The 18,242-nt window shown below is 41.5% G+C and overlaps 1 protein-coding gene across 5 annotated transcripts; it reads right to left on the minus strand.

Moving 5' to 3' along the window:
• Window positions 1–163: 163 nt before the first annotated feature.
• Window positions 164–14,499, minus strand: ZNF45 (zinc finger protein 45). Of its 5 annotated transcripts, XM_032485878.1 has the most exons (8): window positions 14,426–14,499; window positions 11,822–11,904; window positions 9,386–9,548; window positions 9,222–9,296; window positions 7,794–7,840; window positions 5,497–5,623; window positions 4,856–4,951; window positions 164–2,778 (listed from the first exon to the last, which is right to left on the minus strand). In XM_032485878.1, exons 5-8 carry the CDS (start codon window positions 7,806–7,808, stop codon window positions 950–952), a joined length of 2,067 nt encoding a protein of 688 aa, XP_032341769.1. In that variant the 5' UTR covers window positions 7,809–7,840; window positions 9,222–9,296; window positions 9,386–9,548; window positions 11,822–11,904; window positions 14,426–14,499; the 3' UTR covers window positions 164–949. The 5 variants fall into 5 exon arrangements, with proteins under 5 accessions (XP_032341769.1, XP_032341771.1, XP_032341768.1 ...); XM_032485880.1 differs by lacking the exon at window positions 11,822–11,904 and having other exon boundaries at window positions 7,794–7,834; window positions 14,426–14,487; XM_032485877.1 differs by lacking the exon at window positions 11,822–11,904 and having other exon boundaries at window positions 14,426–14,487.
• Window positions 14,500–18,242: the final 3,743 nt, after the last annotated feature.

Below are 18,242 nucleotides of genomic sequence, written 5' to 3' on the forward strand. Positions count from 1 at the left end.
TTCTGTGACTCCAAGACAATCATATATTTGATGAAAAGGATCCAGACATAAAAGAGTATGTACTGAACACGTATGAACCTCAAGAACAGACAGATCAAACTAATATACGACATTGAAATCACAACACTTGTGGCCACCAGAGTTAGGAATGATGAGACATGTACACAAGGAAACATTCTGGTTTAATAGAAATATTGTAGATATTGATCTTGGTGATGATTACACAAGTAGATAACATTTGTCAAAATTCATGAAGTTGTAAACTTGAGATTTATGCAGGTTACTGCATGCAAATTACACTTCAGTAAAGTACTGTTAGCATACAAAAGTGCTGGTCACAACACGCTGAATGGACTTCTGGACCCACTAATGGGTTACCACCTTCAGTTTGATAAACACTAGTTTACAGGACCTGCAGGGTTGGGAAAATGAGCCCATGAGTCTCAATTCATGTCCTCCGAGGCTTGGAGAATTCTTCTTCTAAGTAGAACTTAATAGAAATTTTTAGAGAGGAACTGAGTAAAAATTTCCAATGTGACTGTCCTCCCCTTTACTCATTTAACCTTACTTAATACCTGCAGTGTGTTAGGCACTGAAGAGGCAGAAGCGACTTGGCAGTAAACAAAGTCCCTGCCCTCTGGGAGCTTATATTCTAGTGGAAGAGATTTTTGGCATTTCTGTCTTAGTACTTTGGGTTCACTCCAGATCAGACTCATCCTTCCTAAGGCTCTCTTCCGTTCTGTGTGACATCTGCTAGATGTCAAGTTTCTGAATAAAGTCCTTTTGTCTCCACCTTCATGAGGCTTCTCTGCTGTATGGTCACCCAACCACTATGACATGTCAAGCTCTGGCTGAAATACTCTTTTATGAAACAAATGTTTGGTCTTCTATGACAGGTCTGATAAGTGGACTAGTTCAGCACCCATTTGAGGTATTAAAACATGTAACTTTATGGAGCTTCTTTGCTGTATGCCTTCCCTGATGAGGGAAAGTCCTTGTCACCTTCATCACCAGCATGGACTCGCTGGTGAATTATAAGACTTGAGCTCCAACTGAAGCCCTTCCCACACTCCTCACATTTGTATGGTTTTTCTCCAGTGTGGACTCTCTGATGAGCTTGAAGATATGAGCTCCAGCTGAAGACCTTCCCACATTCCTCACACTTATATGGTTTCTCTCCAGTGTGGACCCTCTGGTGGGCTTGAAGGTATGATCTCTGTCTGAAGCGCTTACCACACACATCACATCGGTATGGTTTCTCTCCTGTGTGGACGCCACGATGAGCCAGAAAGTTTGAGGCCCGACAGAAGCCCTTTCCACATTCCTCACACTGGTAGGGTTTCTCTCCAGTGTGGCACCTCTGATGGGCTTGAAGCTGTGAGCCCACACTGAAGCCCTTCCCACACTCAGCACACTGATACGGTTTCTCTCCAGTGTGGACTCTCTGATGCACTTGAAGACTTGAGAACTGACTGAAGGCTTTCCCACACTTCTCACATTTATAGGGTTTCTCACCTGTGTGGATTCTACAATGAACATTGAGATCTGAACTCCGGCTGAAACCCTTCCCACAGGTACCACACTTGTATGGTTTTTCTCCAGTGTGGCCTCTTTGATGGGCCAGCAGATTTGAGGCCTGACTGAAACCCTTCCCACACTCCTCACATTTATAGGGTTTCTCTCCTGTGTGGACTCTGAAATGAATGTTAAAGTCTGAGCTACGACTGAAGCCCTTTCCACATGCATCACATTGATATGGTTTCTCACCACTGTGGCCTCTCTGATGGTCTAGAAGATTTGAGGCCCGACAGAAGCCCTTCCCACACTCCTCACATTTGTATGGTTTCTCTCCTGTGTGGCTTATCTGATGGGCTTGGAGGTGGGAACCTACACTGAAGCCTTTCCCACACTCTTCACATTTATAGGGTTTCTCACCTGTGTGGATTCTACAGTGAATGTTAAGATGTGAGCTGTAACTGAAGCCCTTGCCACATGCATCACATTTGTATGGTTTCTCCCCAGTGTGGATTCGCTGATGGGCCTGTAGTCGTGAACGCCAACTGAAGCCCTTCCCACACTCTTCGCATTTATAAGGTTTCTTTCCCGCATGGACTCCCTGATGGACTTGAAGATAGGAGGCCTGACTGAAGCCCAGCCCACACTCCTCACATTTATAGGGTTTCTCCAATGGGTGGACCATAAGAGGAGCTTGATGATGTGAACTTTTCCTGACATTCCTCCCACACTCCTCATACCTGTGTGGATTCTCTCCAGTGGGGATTCTCGGACGATGATGAAGATATGACCTCCGACTGAAACCCTTATGTGATGTATCATATTTGGAAGACTTCGTTCTACTGTGGACTCTCTGATGGGCTTGAAGAGTTGTAAGCCGACGGAAGGTGTTTTCACATTTTTCACATGTATAGGGCTTCTCTCCTACCTGGGCTCTTGGGTTAATTTGAAGCTGAAAGCCCCGAATGAAACCTTTCTCACACTCTATCCCTTTGTCGGGTTTTTTCCCAGTGTGGTCTCTGCGGTGAACCTGAAGATGTGGACTCTGATTAAAGTCTTCACCGAACTCCACATCTTTATAGAGAGCATCACTTTGTTTTTCCAACTGAGAGCCAGATCCTTGACTATTTACCACAGAATCATGACACCTGGTTGATTCCCTGGTAACTTGTTGCCAGATTTGCGAGCAGAAAAGCTCTTCGTGTGGGAGATACCTTAATCCAACTTCTTGAAGAGCATCCATATCACTTAGATTCTTGTCTCCTAAAAGGATAAAAAGAATTTGGAGATGGGGCATGTGAATGCCTTGTCCAGAGATGTCAATGTTATAAACTTAGGCCTACACCCCCAGGCTTTACTGAACCATCAAAAATTTCCATTTTTTAACATCATGTATCATGTTCTCTGATTCGCACACCTCCATAAATCTCTTGGGGGTTCACTACACACTAACGGGATCCATTTTGAATCCTAGTAAGTTTCATAAGTGAGATACAAGCTAGAAATCTGGTGGCTACAGAGCAAGAAAAATACCTCCTAGGCAATGTTTACAAAGATGAAGCTGCACCTTATGATAAGCCTTATCTCTTTTTTGCTGCAGTTGGTGTCTGATAAACAGCTTTCACATAATTCTGCCTATTGCATGCACATCCGATCAAAATGCTCCAAATCTCTAGCAAGGCCCTTACAGACAGATTATCAGAAGATGTTCCCAGGCAATGTTGAAAAATCTTTGCTTTATTTTATTGGAAATTTATTCCGATGGTGGGAGACATTGGATAGGCTGGAAAGATACATGTTTGGGAGAAAATACCTTATACCTAAGTGCCTAAAGTTCACAGTATAAGCAGAGAGCGATCCTGCCATCTCTTGCTAAGAAATATACTTCAGGAAGACAAATGGGGGAAGAGGTTTACTGTAATAACATACATTATTCTAAAGCCTCATGGTAATAAATTTCCTACAACCTCCAGGGGGGAAAATAAGTGAAAAATTAGAAGGTAATCTTTTTTTTTTAATTAAAAAAATTTTTTTCAAATTGAAGTACAGTCAGTTACAATGTGGCAATTTCTGGTGTAGGCACAATGTCACAGAAGGTAATCTTTCACCACAGAGCAAGAATCTGTGAGGAGGAAATAAACAGAGCATAGTACAAATACTTAAAGTCATTACTGGACAGGAAGAGTTATGTTGTCCTTGGAACTCTGTTCCACCAATTAGCCATATAGCTGGCTACTTACTTCTTCTCAGGTCTCTCTTCAAATAGCACCTTATCAGGGAGGCCGCTTTTACCATCCAATATCATAAGAGTAAATTCTCCCTATTCATTCCACAGTCTAGGTAATCTCTACTTGCCTTACCCTGCTTTGTTTTGACCCAGCACATGGTCCTGTCCGACACACTGTCAATGTCCTTGATCTTTTTCCTTTTATGTCTTCTCCCCCTTGAATGCAATATCCATGAGGACAAGCATTCTATATCTTTGTCACCACTCCCAAGGCACTGTCTGACATGGTGTTCAACAAATACACGTTGAAAGGATAAGTGAATCCCGGTCTGACTTCTTCGTGAGAGTCTGAGCCATGTTAGAAAAATAAAAGAGCTTTTTCCAGCAAGTTACCCACAACAGGAAAGGAATTGGAAACAGTAGTCTTGCTGGGAAGCTGAAAGGCTTCCCTAGATGCATGGCTAAACTAAGGGGATGAGAACATAATGATGATCACAAAATCATGGCAAGAATCACTTTAAACAAGGCCCTGCTGTACAGTACAGGGAACTACGTTCAATTTCTTATAATAACGTATAATGGAAAAGAATATGGAAAGAAAAAATATATATGTATGTACATGTATAACTGAATCACTTTGCTGTACATCTGAAACCAGCATTGTGAATCAATAAAAAATTTTTTAAAAAAAGCATAAAGCGTAAAAATGGCCATGGATTGAGTGCTTCTGAAATTTTTGTACTATCTTCCTGTGTGTGTAAACTTTCTCCTTTTTCAAGGGGGAGTCGGTATTTAGAGCCTCAGGTGAAATGTTGTATCTGAAAGCAGACTACGGAACTGGTGGACACATGGGACATCCTGACTCCCGTTAAGTACTTGAACTGTGCTCTAAATCAGGTGAGAAACTCCGAGTGGTTTTGAGCAGAGACATGACAAGATCTGAACTTAGAAGAAACACTCTGAGTGGAGAATCGATTATAAATGAGCAGAGCAGGAGAGAGAGCAATACGAAGACTGCTGCGGTGGTCCACAGTCCAGGCACTGATGTGGACCAGAGCCGTGGCTGTGGAAGTGACACAAAGCGGGACAGACTCAGAGTCACATGGCTCTCACCTGAGGAGCAACGGCTCTGGGCTGCTGTCCGTATCATCCAAAGCTTTTCTTCTCTCTCCAACTGGGATATTACGTCTGATGTGAAGCATTGGTGCCCTGTGAGAAGGCAAGGACAAACATTTAGAATTAATGCATTAGAGGCCAAAATTTTTAAAACTTGTGGTTCTCACTGCATCATCTTTGGGACACCCAAATCAGTGTTTTCCCAACTTTTAAGTAAGACCCACGGGAAGAAATGTATCTTATGCAAAAACCTAAGACAGGCAGACATAAATATAAATTACTGGAAGAAAATGATCTATTTTCGTTGCACCCTTTTCACAGTTTCTCATGCTATTCTTGGTAATGGGCAGTTTTTACTGCAGCAAGCAGTTACTGCCAAGGCCACTGATATTCTCTACCCTACTGTATTTCAATTCCCTAATGAGTGTCAGGACCCACTAACTGGAGATGACCACAATTTGAAAAGCCAAAAATGTATAGCAGTCGTGCTGTCAATGTAGACACATTTTGGCCAGGGGAGAAAGATTAGAAAAATGCCATCTCTCTATCTCATGCCGATCGGGAAACTAGAAACCAGGTCAAGAGCTCCAAAGCCCGGCACATCCAAGGACATTCAGTCACAGAGTGCCCGTTCTCACCCACGGAGACCAGGTTCCGGAAGTTCTCCAGCATCACGTCTCGGTACAGCTCCCTTTGGGCAGGGTCCAGCAGCCCCAGCTCCTCCTCTGTGAAGGTCACGGCCACGTCCTTGAATGTCACTGCCTCCTACAACATCAAACACATCCCAAGTGAATCCTGCAACAGAGGTTCCCTGGAGGAAGGGTAGCACTGAGAAAAGGGAAGAGGATGTGTACGAAGTAGTTCTAGATTCTGAGAGACCAGAGTGAATTTCACTGTCAGGTAGTTAAACATTTCCAATAATGCATCTATGTTTTAGGTTTTTTTCTTTTCATAACATGTGCTGAAAGGAACAATTTTTTACATAGGTATCAGCTTCCCATCTAATTATTTCCTTAGGGTAAGTTCCAAAAAGTGAAAACTGCAATGTCAAATATGCAGCTTCAAAACTATGACGGACAACAGATTTTCTTTTCAACTTTTCCCCTATTTCACCCTTCCCCCAAGAGAATATGTGTCCCTGATTCTTCCTACCATACACACTGAATATAACCACATTTTTAAATCCTAGGCAATCCTATCAGTAAAAAACAACTTATTTTGATTGTTCGTACTTATTTGTTCATGAATAAACTCATCATATTTTCACCTATTTACTAGCCATCTTAATTTTCTTCCCTCAGAACCTTGCCTGCTCATGTTCTCTGCTCATGCTCCAATTGGGGTTTTATCTTATGATTATATAAAATTTCTATTAGAGATTTAAAGCTTTTTTTAAAAGCATGTGTATTATAAACTCTTTACCCACATTTTGCTATTGTTCTTGTACAGCTTTGGGTACAGTATAGTTTCTCATCCTTGGCACTACTGACATTTGGGGAGAGATAATTCTTTGTTGCAGGGGGGATGCTGGGTGCACTGTAGGATGGGTGCAGCCCCCCTGGCTTCTTCGTACTAGATGTCAGTAGCATCCCCTAAGCTGTGACACCAAAAATGTTTCCAGACGTTGCCTATGGGCAGAATTGCCCGTGATTAAGAATCACTTGTATACAGTGTTGTCTTGACTGTGTTCATCGCTGAAACACAGCACACCTGGTTGCCCTAAATGGGCAACAGAGATCATGGAGAAGGGGCCACCGAGAGTGACCTATGGTACGGAGGGGGGGCTGTTATCTGTGCTACCGTTCACCCACCAGGACACAGAAAGGGCTAAGTCTGATTGGTGAATTCTTTTCCCTGGCCTCGCTCTCTTCATCCAAGTAAAAAACCCAGGAGTATTTTTGGATCAGTTGAATCTTTGGTTTCCTATGTGAACTTAAGCAGTTCTCTCCAACTCTACAATCCTGTTTCTTTGTAATTAAAATGCAGATGAGACCAAGTTCTGCCTCGAAAGGGTGGTTTGAGACTAAATGCACTAGGAAATGAGAATTATCTGGCAAGTCCTCTTGTACTTTTAAAATTAAGTATATTATTACTTTGATAAAATTAATGCATGAATAAAAAATATAAATCAGTAAATAAAGCATGCACACGACATGACCCAGATATAAGAAACTACCTAGCTTGCTTATGTGAAAATATCTAATAATATTTCTCTGTGCGAAGCATCGCTTAGATCCTGTGCACTAAGCCATATCTGAATACTCTACATACAAAATACGCGAGGTACCGCATATCAAATGTACCTTTTCAATTTAAAGTTCCTAGAACATTAAGACCAAAAAATGGTAAACTTTTTCAAATTCCCTTTTGAGGAAAATAGTTGTAGTAGGAAAACTGTTACTAAAATGTTCTTTAAAATAGAAAAAATTCTAAACTACCTGATGTCCATGAGTGGGGAAAAGTTACAAGACATTCATAACACACACGCCGCACACACAGCGTACACAAATTCAAGGGGATATGATAGGGCCATTAAAGATGTGGGGTATAAAATATTAATTATAAAAGGTACACTTTGAGAATTGTAACTATACTACAGGGATTACAAATATACGTTATAAACGCATATAAGGAAAAGAACACGGGAAAATGAAGACAGTTGTTTTGTAAGGAAAATGGTGGTAAAGCGGGAGATGTTTTTCACTGCTATTAACTTTGTCTAGTCTACTCTCCTTTGTGAAATTAGAAAAGGGGATAAAACAACAAAAATGAAACTACACTAAAACAAAAAGTAGCGACAGCGTATCTGGTACATAAGAGGTTTCCAAATGCCTGCTGTTCTCTTTAATCCTTTCCAAGAAGGAGAAACAGGATGTGCCTAATCACTGAGAAATGAGCTGAGAATTTAAAACCTGGAAAGGCGAGCCCAGCTTACCTTGAACTTGGTCATTTTGTCCTTCTCCTTCTGGGGAAGCACTGAGTCTTGGAAAGGCACAATGGGGGAAGGAGAAGAAAGCCGTCAGATTCTGGCCAAAGGATGTCACTAACCCACGTGGCCGCTTAGTGTGAAAGAGCAACGGTGCCCCTTCCTTGAGGCCCCTTCGTGAGCAGACGTGAGCTGGATTCCAGATACTACCCACCCCTTTAGCCAGGAGCCCCTGCGCAGTGAACAGTCTGCAGTCCAACCATACACGGTGGCCCCAATACAAGTTTGTGTGGCTCTCGGGGTATGACTCTGATTCTGGGGAGGGTGGAAATTGAGAATGAAGTACCCAGGTTAGGAGAGTAACCTGTCTAGGTTCATGGACCTGCTACATATTAGCTGTGAAATCTTAGACAAATTATTAGTATCTTTGTGCCTCAATTCTTCCATCTGTAAAATGGAGGTATTAACAATGCCTACCTCATAGGACTGTTTTAACAATTAAATGAGTAGGCAGAAAGTTCAAAGAACACCTTCAGGGTACCTTATTTCTCAGTAGCAGGGGAAAAGCAGGTAACATTCAGTGACATAAAACCTGCCCTCATAAATAGTTTCCATCAATGGAGCCTTAAGAGGCTGTTGCTTTGTCATATGAAAATCACCTTTAACCTCTGAAATATGTTATTTTCTCTCGGTTTGTCATACTGAATTTGGTGCCTTTGCAGTAATATTTAAGATTTCCTTCATTTTTTTTCCTGTGTAAAATATATATAACATGAAATGTTCCCTTTTAACCATTTTTTAGGTGTAAAGTTCATTCAGTGCCTTCACGTGGTTGTGTAACCATCACCACTATCCACCTCCTAGAAATTTTTCACCAGCCCAAACTGAAACTCTGTACTCGTTAAACAATAATGGTCCATTCTTTCTCCTCTCGGCCCCTGGAAACCGCTATTCTACTTTCTCTATGAGTTTGACATGATGGATGACTGTTTTTTAAATGATATAAGACCTTGTCAAATTCACTTGGCTGGAGTGGAGGGTGTAGCTCAAGTGGTAGAGTGCAAGCTTAGCATACACAAGGTCCTGGGTTCAATCCCCAATGCCGCCTCTAAAAATAAATAAATAAGTAAACTTTACCCCCCACACAAAATATTTTTTAATAAAAAAATTTTTAAATGTACTTGGTTAACAGTAGGCCCTTAAAAAGACTCTACTGTAGAGATAAAGAAAAATCAATAAACCCATGTGACTCTGCAAGCTACATCTAACTGTCAGTTAGGTGATCAATATGTCATTTAAATCACCAAGCTATGGTAATCATAGTAATGATAAAACAACAAAACGGCAGTATCTAACACTAAATGACCGCTAAGTACATGTTAGGGGCCTTGAGAAGCACTTGACATGCATTGTTTCATTAAGGTGCCTCCCACACACCTGTGAGGAAGCTGCCACCTACTGACAGTCGCCTGACTCTGGTCCAATCACCTACACCTGTGTGCCGCTCCACAGCTGTAACAAGGAGGGAAAAAAGAACATCAGTCATAGGATTAAGGTGGGGAATAAATGAGCTAACTTATGCGATGCCGTAGGTGCTGTACCTGGTGTCTTACGAAGTTCTCAAGAAATGATGGCGGGGATGGCTGTTGCTCCCACGGAACAAAAGAGGAAGCAGAGGCTTGGTGATGTCAAGGGGCAGGGGCGGAAGACAAAGCCGGCTCTCACACTGGAGCCAGCCTGCTAGATCTTGTCTCTCTGTGGCGTCTAAAGAGAAAAACAAAACAAAGCAAAAAACAGACGGGAGTCTAAGGTCTCACGGAAAGAGAAATGAGAGTTTTGAGAGTGAGGGATGAAAGACAGATATAAGCAGGGACAGGACCCTGAAGCCAGAAGATGTGCCTGAAGGAGAAAAGAACAGATTTGCTCAGTGTACGGGCTCTGGAATCGGACCACCAGTATCTGAATGCTGGCATCTGCAACGTGCTCCCACTTAGTCTCAACGTGTCTGAATGACTGATCTATAAATTGGGGATAATAATAATATAAAACAACCAATCTCACAGGAGGGTTAGTCAATCTAAGTGACTATATAAAACATGTGGATCAGAGTCTGGCAGCTTAACCACTCACTCTGGCTGTTTTACAGAAAACAGTCAAGGAAGCCCTCCTCCCTCAGGGCGGCTGCGGCCGTACACGGCTTGATGAGCAGACGTGGGCTGGATTCCAGACACCAACCCTGCCTTCAGCCAAGAGCCCTTGTGTGGTGAGCGGCCCGCCCCACCACACGTGGTGGCCCTAATACAAGTCCGTGTAGCTCTAGGGGTATGATTCTGATTCTGGGGAAGGTGGAAATTGAGAGTAAAATATCCAGGTCAAGAGATTATTATTAGTTAATTATTGGTTAATCTATGACTTATTAGTTAATTATGATTAGTTAGTCCTACTCCAGACAGAACCCTGTATGGAAAAAGGCTGTGTAAAACTTTCCCATCTTAGAGGAAGGATCCTTTCAGAATCTGGAACTCACTTTGCTCTCACTCTGTGTTTGCACAGTGACTTCTGCTCACTAGAAAATGTTTTACAGGGAGATCTTTCCACCACCTCTGGGGAAAGGGGATAATCAGTAAATCAACTATGTGTCTTGTGATTGAAACTTACTCAGCTTTATATTCCAAGCACCTAGAACAGTGCCTGGGGGGTGGGTACAGCACAGTGGTAGAGCGCATGCTCAGCTTCAATCTCCAGTACCTCCATTAAAAAAAAAAATGCCTGTAATACAGTAATCACTCAGCAGACACTCGGCAGTCAGTGTCGGTGTCAATCTTGGAATTTTGACACGTGTCAAGCCCACCATCCAGGAACATTCCAGCAGAGGCACATGGAAAGACTAGACTAGTCAGTCCAAGGTCTCTTTGAGATGTGAAATTGTGAAGCTGGTCCCACCTGGGAAATTTGGACAGTGGAAGTTTTATTTCCAAGTTTCCCCTCTAGGTCTTTCATAATATTTGCAAGATATTTGCAAGGTCATCTGTGGAAGGAAAAGGGCCTCTGGATTTTTAATACCATCTTGGGAAGGTGCTTTCTACTCTTCAAAGTCAGTGCCTAAAGAAACTCCTGTTACAAAATCCACAGAATGTGTCCATCAAAAGATTGAGAATAACAATTTCACTGCCTGCACGATTAGCACTAGGTAGGCTAACTTACTAATTCTTTATTAAATAAATGAGTCTATTAATTCAATGAACACTTAAGGAAACCAGGCTCAAAGAGATGCAATTACTCAGTGTCAAGCTGTTCATAGTCTAGTGATTGGGAAACCAGCAATTATGCTACATAATGCTAAGTACCAGGGTAGTGGACAGGGTACTTGGGAAGCACAAATTATGGGTCTTGAGGTCCACATGTGATTAGATCAGGTTCTACATCAGTGTGGCTTGATCTGGGCCCTGGAGGATGACTGAGTTAACCAAAGAGATGCATAATCACTGAAAAACCTTAAGAGAGGCACAGAGAAGTTAAGTAACTTGCCCAAGGTTATCCAGTCTCCCAGTGCTGGAGTGAGGTTTTAAACCCAGCTTCTGAGGTTTGATCCTGGCTCTGCCCCTCACTGACTATACCTCGCTGTCATTTCTTCAATTGTCCATGAGTGTTTCTTCATTTTAAAAATGAGAATAGTAATAGCATTAGTATGAAAGATAAACGCATCTGTGTACAGACAGCATTGGAAATTCGATGAGTCATAAGAGGTGCCCCCAAAATGTTAGCTATCCTCATCATTCTCATTATGATCCCAAAGGAATAAACAAAAAATTAAACATTAGCATCAGTTTGTTTCTAAGGAAATTTGTTTAGAGCAAGACAATATTAGGCATGATGATATATCAACTTTTGAATACTCTGAAAAAGTTGATGGATTCTACAGCTCACCTAAAGTAAGTGAGGTACAAGACAAGGCATATGGTTATAGACTGTTTCTATTTTGTTCTCTAGTCCCAGGCTTTAGCACCCTTTTGGATGGCTATGTGAGTCACACTTACCCACTAAATAACTCCTCTCCATCAGCCCTGTGCTGGGCACTCTGTAAAGAACATGACCAGATCCATGAAAGAGGTCCTTGTAACTTAATAGGAAAGAGAAATGAAACTGAGAGTTATACACTAGTGGCCAGTGCAACGCCAAAGGAGCAAAAAACTCCATCATCTTCCTTCCCTAACTGCAACTCTTTCTAACTTGCTCATATAAATAACATTCTCCTAGTTGCCAAGTGTGAAAAACCTCGAAGTCGTGGTTAATACCTGTTATGGGATGAACTGTGATCACCACCTCCAAATGCATATGTTAAAGTCCTAATCTCCAGGACCTCAGAATGTGATTTTATTTGGAGATAGGGCATTTAAAAAGGTGATTAAGTTAAAACGAGGCCGTTAAGGTGGGCCCTAAATCAATCTGACTAGTGTTCTTCTAAGAGAAAATGTGGACACAAAAAGGGACATGCACACACACAAAGGAAAGAGCCCGTGAGGACACAGCAAGAAGGCAGCCACCGGCAAGCCATGGACAGAGGCCTCAGAAGAAACCAAACCTGCTGACACCTCAATCTTGTATTCCTAGCTCCAGAACTGTGAGAAAAATTAATTTCTGTTGTTTAAGCCACCAGTTTGTGATATTTTGTTACAGCAGCTCTAGCAAACTAATACGACCTCCCCTCTCTAGGTCTCTATATGCAAGCAACTTATAATAATTAATTTTTAAGTCCTTCTGAGTCAACATCTGGCTTTGCTTCCAAATACTCAATGGGAAAAAAATACGTGCATGGTGAGAGGGAGAAGCAACAGATTAGCAAGGATTGACGTGGGGTGATTGTTACAGAGTAGTTCATTAATATTATACTTTGGGTATATCTAGAAATGTCCAGAATTAAGAGTTAAGGATATGAACTCACAGTGAAAAAAAAGTGACAATGAATATATATATATGTTCATGTATAACTGAAAAATTGTGCTCTACACTGGAATTTGACACAACATTGTAAAATGACTATAACTCAATAAAAAAAGTTTAAAAAAAAAGAAAGAAAAAAAGACTTAAGGATATGAATAATCTGATAACAATTCTATGAAACATAGGTAAATACACACTGAAAAGCTGCTAAAATGAAATGCATTGAAATGTTAATAATATCTATATACTCTATGTCTATATCTTGTATATGTCACACATATCCTACACGTTATAACATATACGTCTATATGGTTAATTCTTAATGTTTTTTATTATGTCATATCTCTACGTTTTCTGAATTCTTTACAATGAATGTGCATATCTTCTATAATCAAAATAAGAACTATAAATATTATTTTATAAATATTATTCAAACAAGATTAAATGAGATTTTCAAAAATTTAGAAAAATGCCCAAACTCACTAACCCTGCTTTCAAATCCTCTACAATATAATTCCAATCCTACCTCCACAACTTGATCCCAAATGCCACCTCTGCAGCCAGTTCCTATGGTTGCATATTTTGATAGACTGTTTTTCTATTTTGTTTCCTAATTCCAATTTGGGGATTTTAAACTAAGGAACCAAGGATATCCTAAGATATAAGGAATACAGGCCCTGGACTCAAATCCCACTGCTCTTAAGTAACTTATGCTCTCTCTGTCTCCATTTCTTCATCTGTTAAAGATAAGTAATAACAATATTCACTTAATAGTGCCTTGTGAAGGTTAAATGTGCTAACTTTTATAAAGCCCTTAGAAGGATACTTATGCACTCACTGTTTAACTATGATGACCATCACTTTTGCCCTGTACATGATCTACATACTTTCACAATTACTTAACAGTAATCGAATACTTCTGTAGCAGAAACATTTACTAATGAATAAAATACCTTTTACCACTCAGGACAGAAAAGGAAGATGCTAAGTCCTGTCACGGTGGGGCTCTGCTGCCAGGAGCCCTGCGCTCACTCCCCTCTTCCTACAGCCCCTCTTTCAGAAGTCAGGGCCGGGAAAGGAAAGGAGGTTGGGAGATGCCACGACTCTGTGGTCCTGGAAAAACCACTGAGGATATGTATGCGTGACGCACTCTTTCTTTAAAAATGGGTCAGAAGTAGTCCAGGCACAGCCTCCTTTCCGTAGGGATGAGAAGGAGAAGCCAGGGGGCACTTAAAAGAGCTTTCAGAGGAAGGGCTGCTTTTCTAATTATTATAACAGCCATTAATCTTAACAGTTAACGCCTTGCCACATGCCTGATCTGTTCCAGACATTTCACTTATATAAGGCGAAATATCCCGTTTTACAGAAAAGGAAACCGAGGCACAGAAAGATTAAATTCTCATCCTCGCTAGGAAGTGACAGAGCGTGTGGAGGGTGCGAGGGGAGGCGGGCTGCACAGCGCAGAGCACAGGAGGCCGTCAAACTGCCGATTCCCGTCCACCTACAACCTGGGGACTCGAGAACCGCCTCAAACGCAAAGAATCCGATGAGTGGAAGGCAAGCTGCCGCCCCGCCCCTCCACCCTGCCCTCTGCCGCTGGCCGAGGCTTTTCTGCCCTGTGACTGAGGACCCTGACTGGCTGATCCCACCACCAGGTCAGAAAAGTTAAAAGAGATCGCACGGTCCCAGAGATCACTCACCTCCCGGAGAGAACCGAAGGCCGCAAACTCAACCTTCTGAAGCGGAAATACCTTCGATTACGCGGAGCTTCTGGACTACATTTCCCAGCTTCCTCGAGAGGAATAGGATCCTCTGCCCCGCCCCCTGAGGCGGAAGTGCGGGCTCCAACAGCCACGGCCTGAATCGAAGTTCCGAGAGTCCACGAAAGGAGCGAGCTTCTTATTCTCGCCCTACAGTAGCCGAAATGCTTCCAAACACGCATAGCATTGGATTAAACGCTCCTATGTCCGCAGCGGAGCAAAGAACAGAACCGAACTTTCTCGCAGCGGAAGTGCTCCAATCACAGGAAGCGTGGAGACTACACGTCCCAGAATTCTCTGTGGGGCTGAGCTTCCCGCCTGCCTGCGCAATTTTACTTTTGAATTAGCAGGTGGAGTCTGAATAAGCCATAGGGTGTTTGTAGGGCTTGGCTTGCGTTTTCGTTTTCTTATTGTTTCCCTGACAGACGTTGGAAATGTAAATGAAAAAATAAATGGAAAATAATGATAACGGCGTGCTATGTGTGAGGTAAAAAGAGATCATGAAAGGGATGGGTTGAATATAAAAATAGATAAAAAACATTTCTTCCATATAGCACAGGGAACTATAGTTAATATCTTGTAATAACCTTTAATGAAAAAGAATATAACAAAGGAAATCATAAACAAAACAAAATGACAAGCTATGGAATGGGGGAAAATATTTGCAAAAGTTGAGACTGACAAGGGCTTGATTTCCAGAATATATAAACAGCTCATAAAACTTAATAAGAAAAAAGCAAACAACCCAATCCAAAAATGGGCAGAAGACCTAAACAAGCAATTCTCTAATGAAGACATACAAATGGCCAATAGGCACCTGAGAAATGCTCAATATCGCTAATTATCAGAGAAATGCAAATAAAAACTATGATGAGATATCACCTCACACCAGTCAGAATGGCCATCATTCAAAAGTCCACAAACGATAAATGCTGGAGAGGGTGTGGAGAAAAGGGAACCCTCCTACACTGTTGGTAGGAAAGCAGTTTGGTGCAGCCATTGTGGAAGAGAGTATGGAGATTCCTCAAAAGACTAAAAATAGACTTGCCATATGATCCAGCAATCCCACTCCTGGGCATATAGCCAGAGGGAACCTTAATTTGAAAAGACACCTGCACCCCAATGCTCATAGCAGCACTATTTACAATAGCCAAGACATGAAGACAACCTAAATGTCCATCAACAGGTGAATGGATAAAGAAGTCGTGGTATATTTATACAATGGAATACTACTCAGCCATTAAAAATGAAATAATGTCATTTGCATCAACATGGATGGCCCTGGAGAATATCATACTAAATGAAGTAAGCTGTTACCAGGGGGGAAGGGGGTAGGGGTGGGAAGGGATAAATTGGGAGTTTGAGATTTGCAGCTACTGACTGGTACATATAAAATAGATAAACAAGTTTATACTGTATAGCACAGGGAACTATATTTGATATATTGTAGTAGCTTACATTGAAAAAGAATATGAAAATGAATATATGTATATTCATGTATGTCTGAAGCATTGTGCTGTACACCAGAAATTGACACATTATAACTGACTATACTTCAATAAAAAAATAAATTAAAAAAACAAAAGAGATGGGCTGAGCTATACTGAGCAAGACTTTATTACATAGACCTGGATTCACCCTTTTCCAAAAGCTCATAAAAAAAGAACATGAAACTGTCTAGTGTGATGTGAAGCAGAAACAGCAAAATATTCTGCTTTTCCTTTGCTTTGTTTTTTATGCATTGTTAGGTAATTGGAGAAAATATTATAGTATAGAATGGAGTCCACCCTATGTAATATCTTGAAAAGTTATTCTTTGAGTTCCAATTAAGAAATCACATCAGGTAATTCTTGCTCCTTTTTAACTGAAATGTAACTGACGTATAACATTGTGTAAATTTAAGGTATACAACATGTTGATTTGATACATCTATATATGGCAAGATAATTACCACCTTAGTGTTAGCTAACACTTCTATTGCCTCACCTAATTTTCATGTCTTTTTTGTGGTAAGAGCAATTCAGATCTACTTCCTTAACAACTTTGAAGTTTAAAATACAATATTTTGTCTATAATCACTATGCAATGCATTAACTTCCCAGGACTTATTTATCTACTAGTTTCAAATTTGTACCCTTAAACAATATATCCTATTTCCCCACCCCTCCCCCAACCTGTGATAACCATCATTCTACTCTCTATATTTATGAGTTTGTTTTTTTTAGATTCCACATATAAGTGATATCATACAGTATTTGTCTTTGTCTGATTTATCTCGCCTAGCATAATGCCCCCAAAGTCCACCCATACTGTTGCAAATGGCAGCATTTCCTTCTTTCTCACAGCTGAATAATATTCCATTGTATATATGCCACAACTTCCTTATCCATTCATCTGTTGACACTTAGGTTGTTTCCATATTGTGAATGATGCTGAAATAAACATGAGAGTGCATATCTCTTCAATTTCCTGTTTTCATTTACTTTCAATATATACCCAGAAGTAGAATTAGTGTCATAATGTCAGGTAATTCTATTTTTGAATTTTTCCTCTATGCTGTTTTCCACAATGGATACACCAATTTACATCCCCATCAATGGTGTACAAGAGTTCCCTTATCTCCACATCTTCACCAACGCTTGTTTTCTCTTGTCTTCTTGAGGTAGTGTCCTTATTTGTCTTTGGTATCAGAGGGAAGCTCAGAGTTCACCGCAGTTCACCTAAGGTCAGCAGGTACTGTGGTGTTTTCACAAATTCCAGTGGGGAGTTGGGAGAGGATTAAGGCTAGATTGAAATCTGATTTGATTTGGCTAAGATGCATGGCTGCATTATGACTTTCGTCGGCCTCTTCTTCCATGAAACATAAAATAAACATAACAGTATTTTACAACTGTTCAGGTATAGTAATAATAATAAATTAATAGTAGATAAATAATTTCTTCCAATTAAACATTTCTTTGACCTAAAACTTAATGTTTATTTCCGACATTTAAAGACTTTTACTTGTGGGCCCCTAAAAGTATTGTGGGCCCTAGGCACTTTGCCCACTGTGCCTAATGGACGAGTCTGCCCTGCAAGGATGTGTCTTCGGCAAGTCAGCCAGACTGGGCCTTTAATGGAGAGAAAGGCAAATTACTGGGCATGTGGAATTTCGCGGTGGGATGAAGAAGCGGGGAGGAAGTGTGCTTAATAAATCGTATAATATCTCAAAATCTGAAACATAAACCATTTTCGCATCCACACTCAACGAAACAAACCACAAACAGAAACACAACCACATACGCGGTTACAGACACACAGTGGGTCCCACAATGTCACAGAGAATGAAGACTCGAACACACCCACCCATGCCCAGGCATTCTTTCTTTAAAACAAATGCACACTTAACGCTTGCTGTGCTCCTGGTGCTACTCCAGGTGCTGATGGCGGGGGCGTGAAAGACTATAAAGACCTTGTCCTCACAGAGCTCACACCTAGGGGACTACCCTACCCAGGAGCCCACCACCTTCTCCTCCTTCTGCACGCAGGTCTGAGGCTCTGAAGTCAGCAACCGCCTGCTCTGCCCTCTACATCCTAGACTCCGATTCCACTCTCCTTTTCCACTTTCGCAGGACCACCTGAAACCACGGTCCTTCGGGATAGGGGTCTACCTCGGCCGCCCGCCGACACAAGCCTGCGCCTGCGCACACGGAGCACCGCGGGTTCCCTGCAGCCGGGGCTATTCCGGATGGACTGCATTTCCCAGAAGCCACCGGAA

Source organism: Camelus ferus, chromosome 9, assembly GCF_009834535.1.
Source record: "Camelus ferus isolate YT-003-E chromosome 9, BCGSAC_Cfer_1.0, whole genome shotgun sequence".
NCBI classification, from domain to species: domain Eukaryota; kingdom Metazoa; phylum Chordata; class Mammalia; order Artiodactyla; family Camelidae; genus Camelus; species Camelus ferus.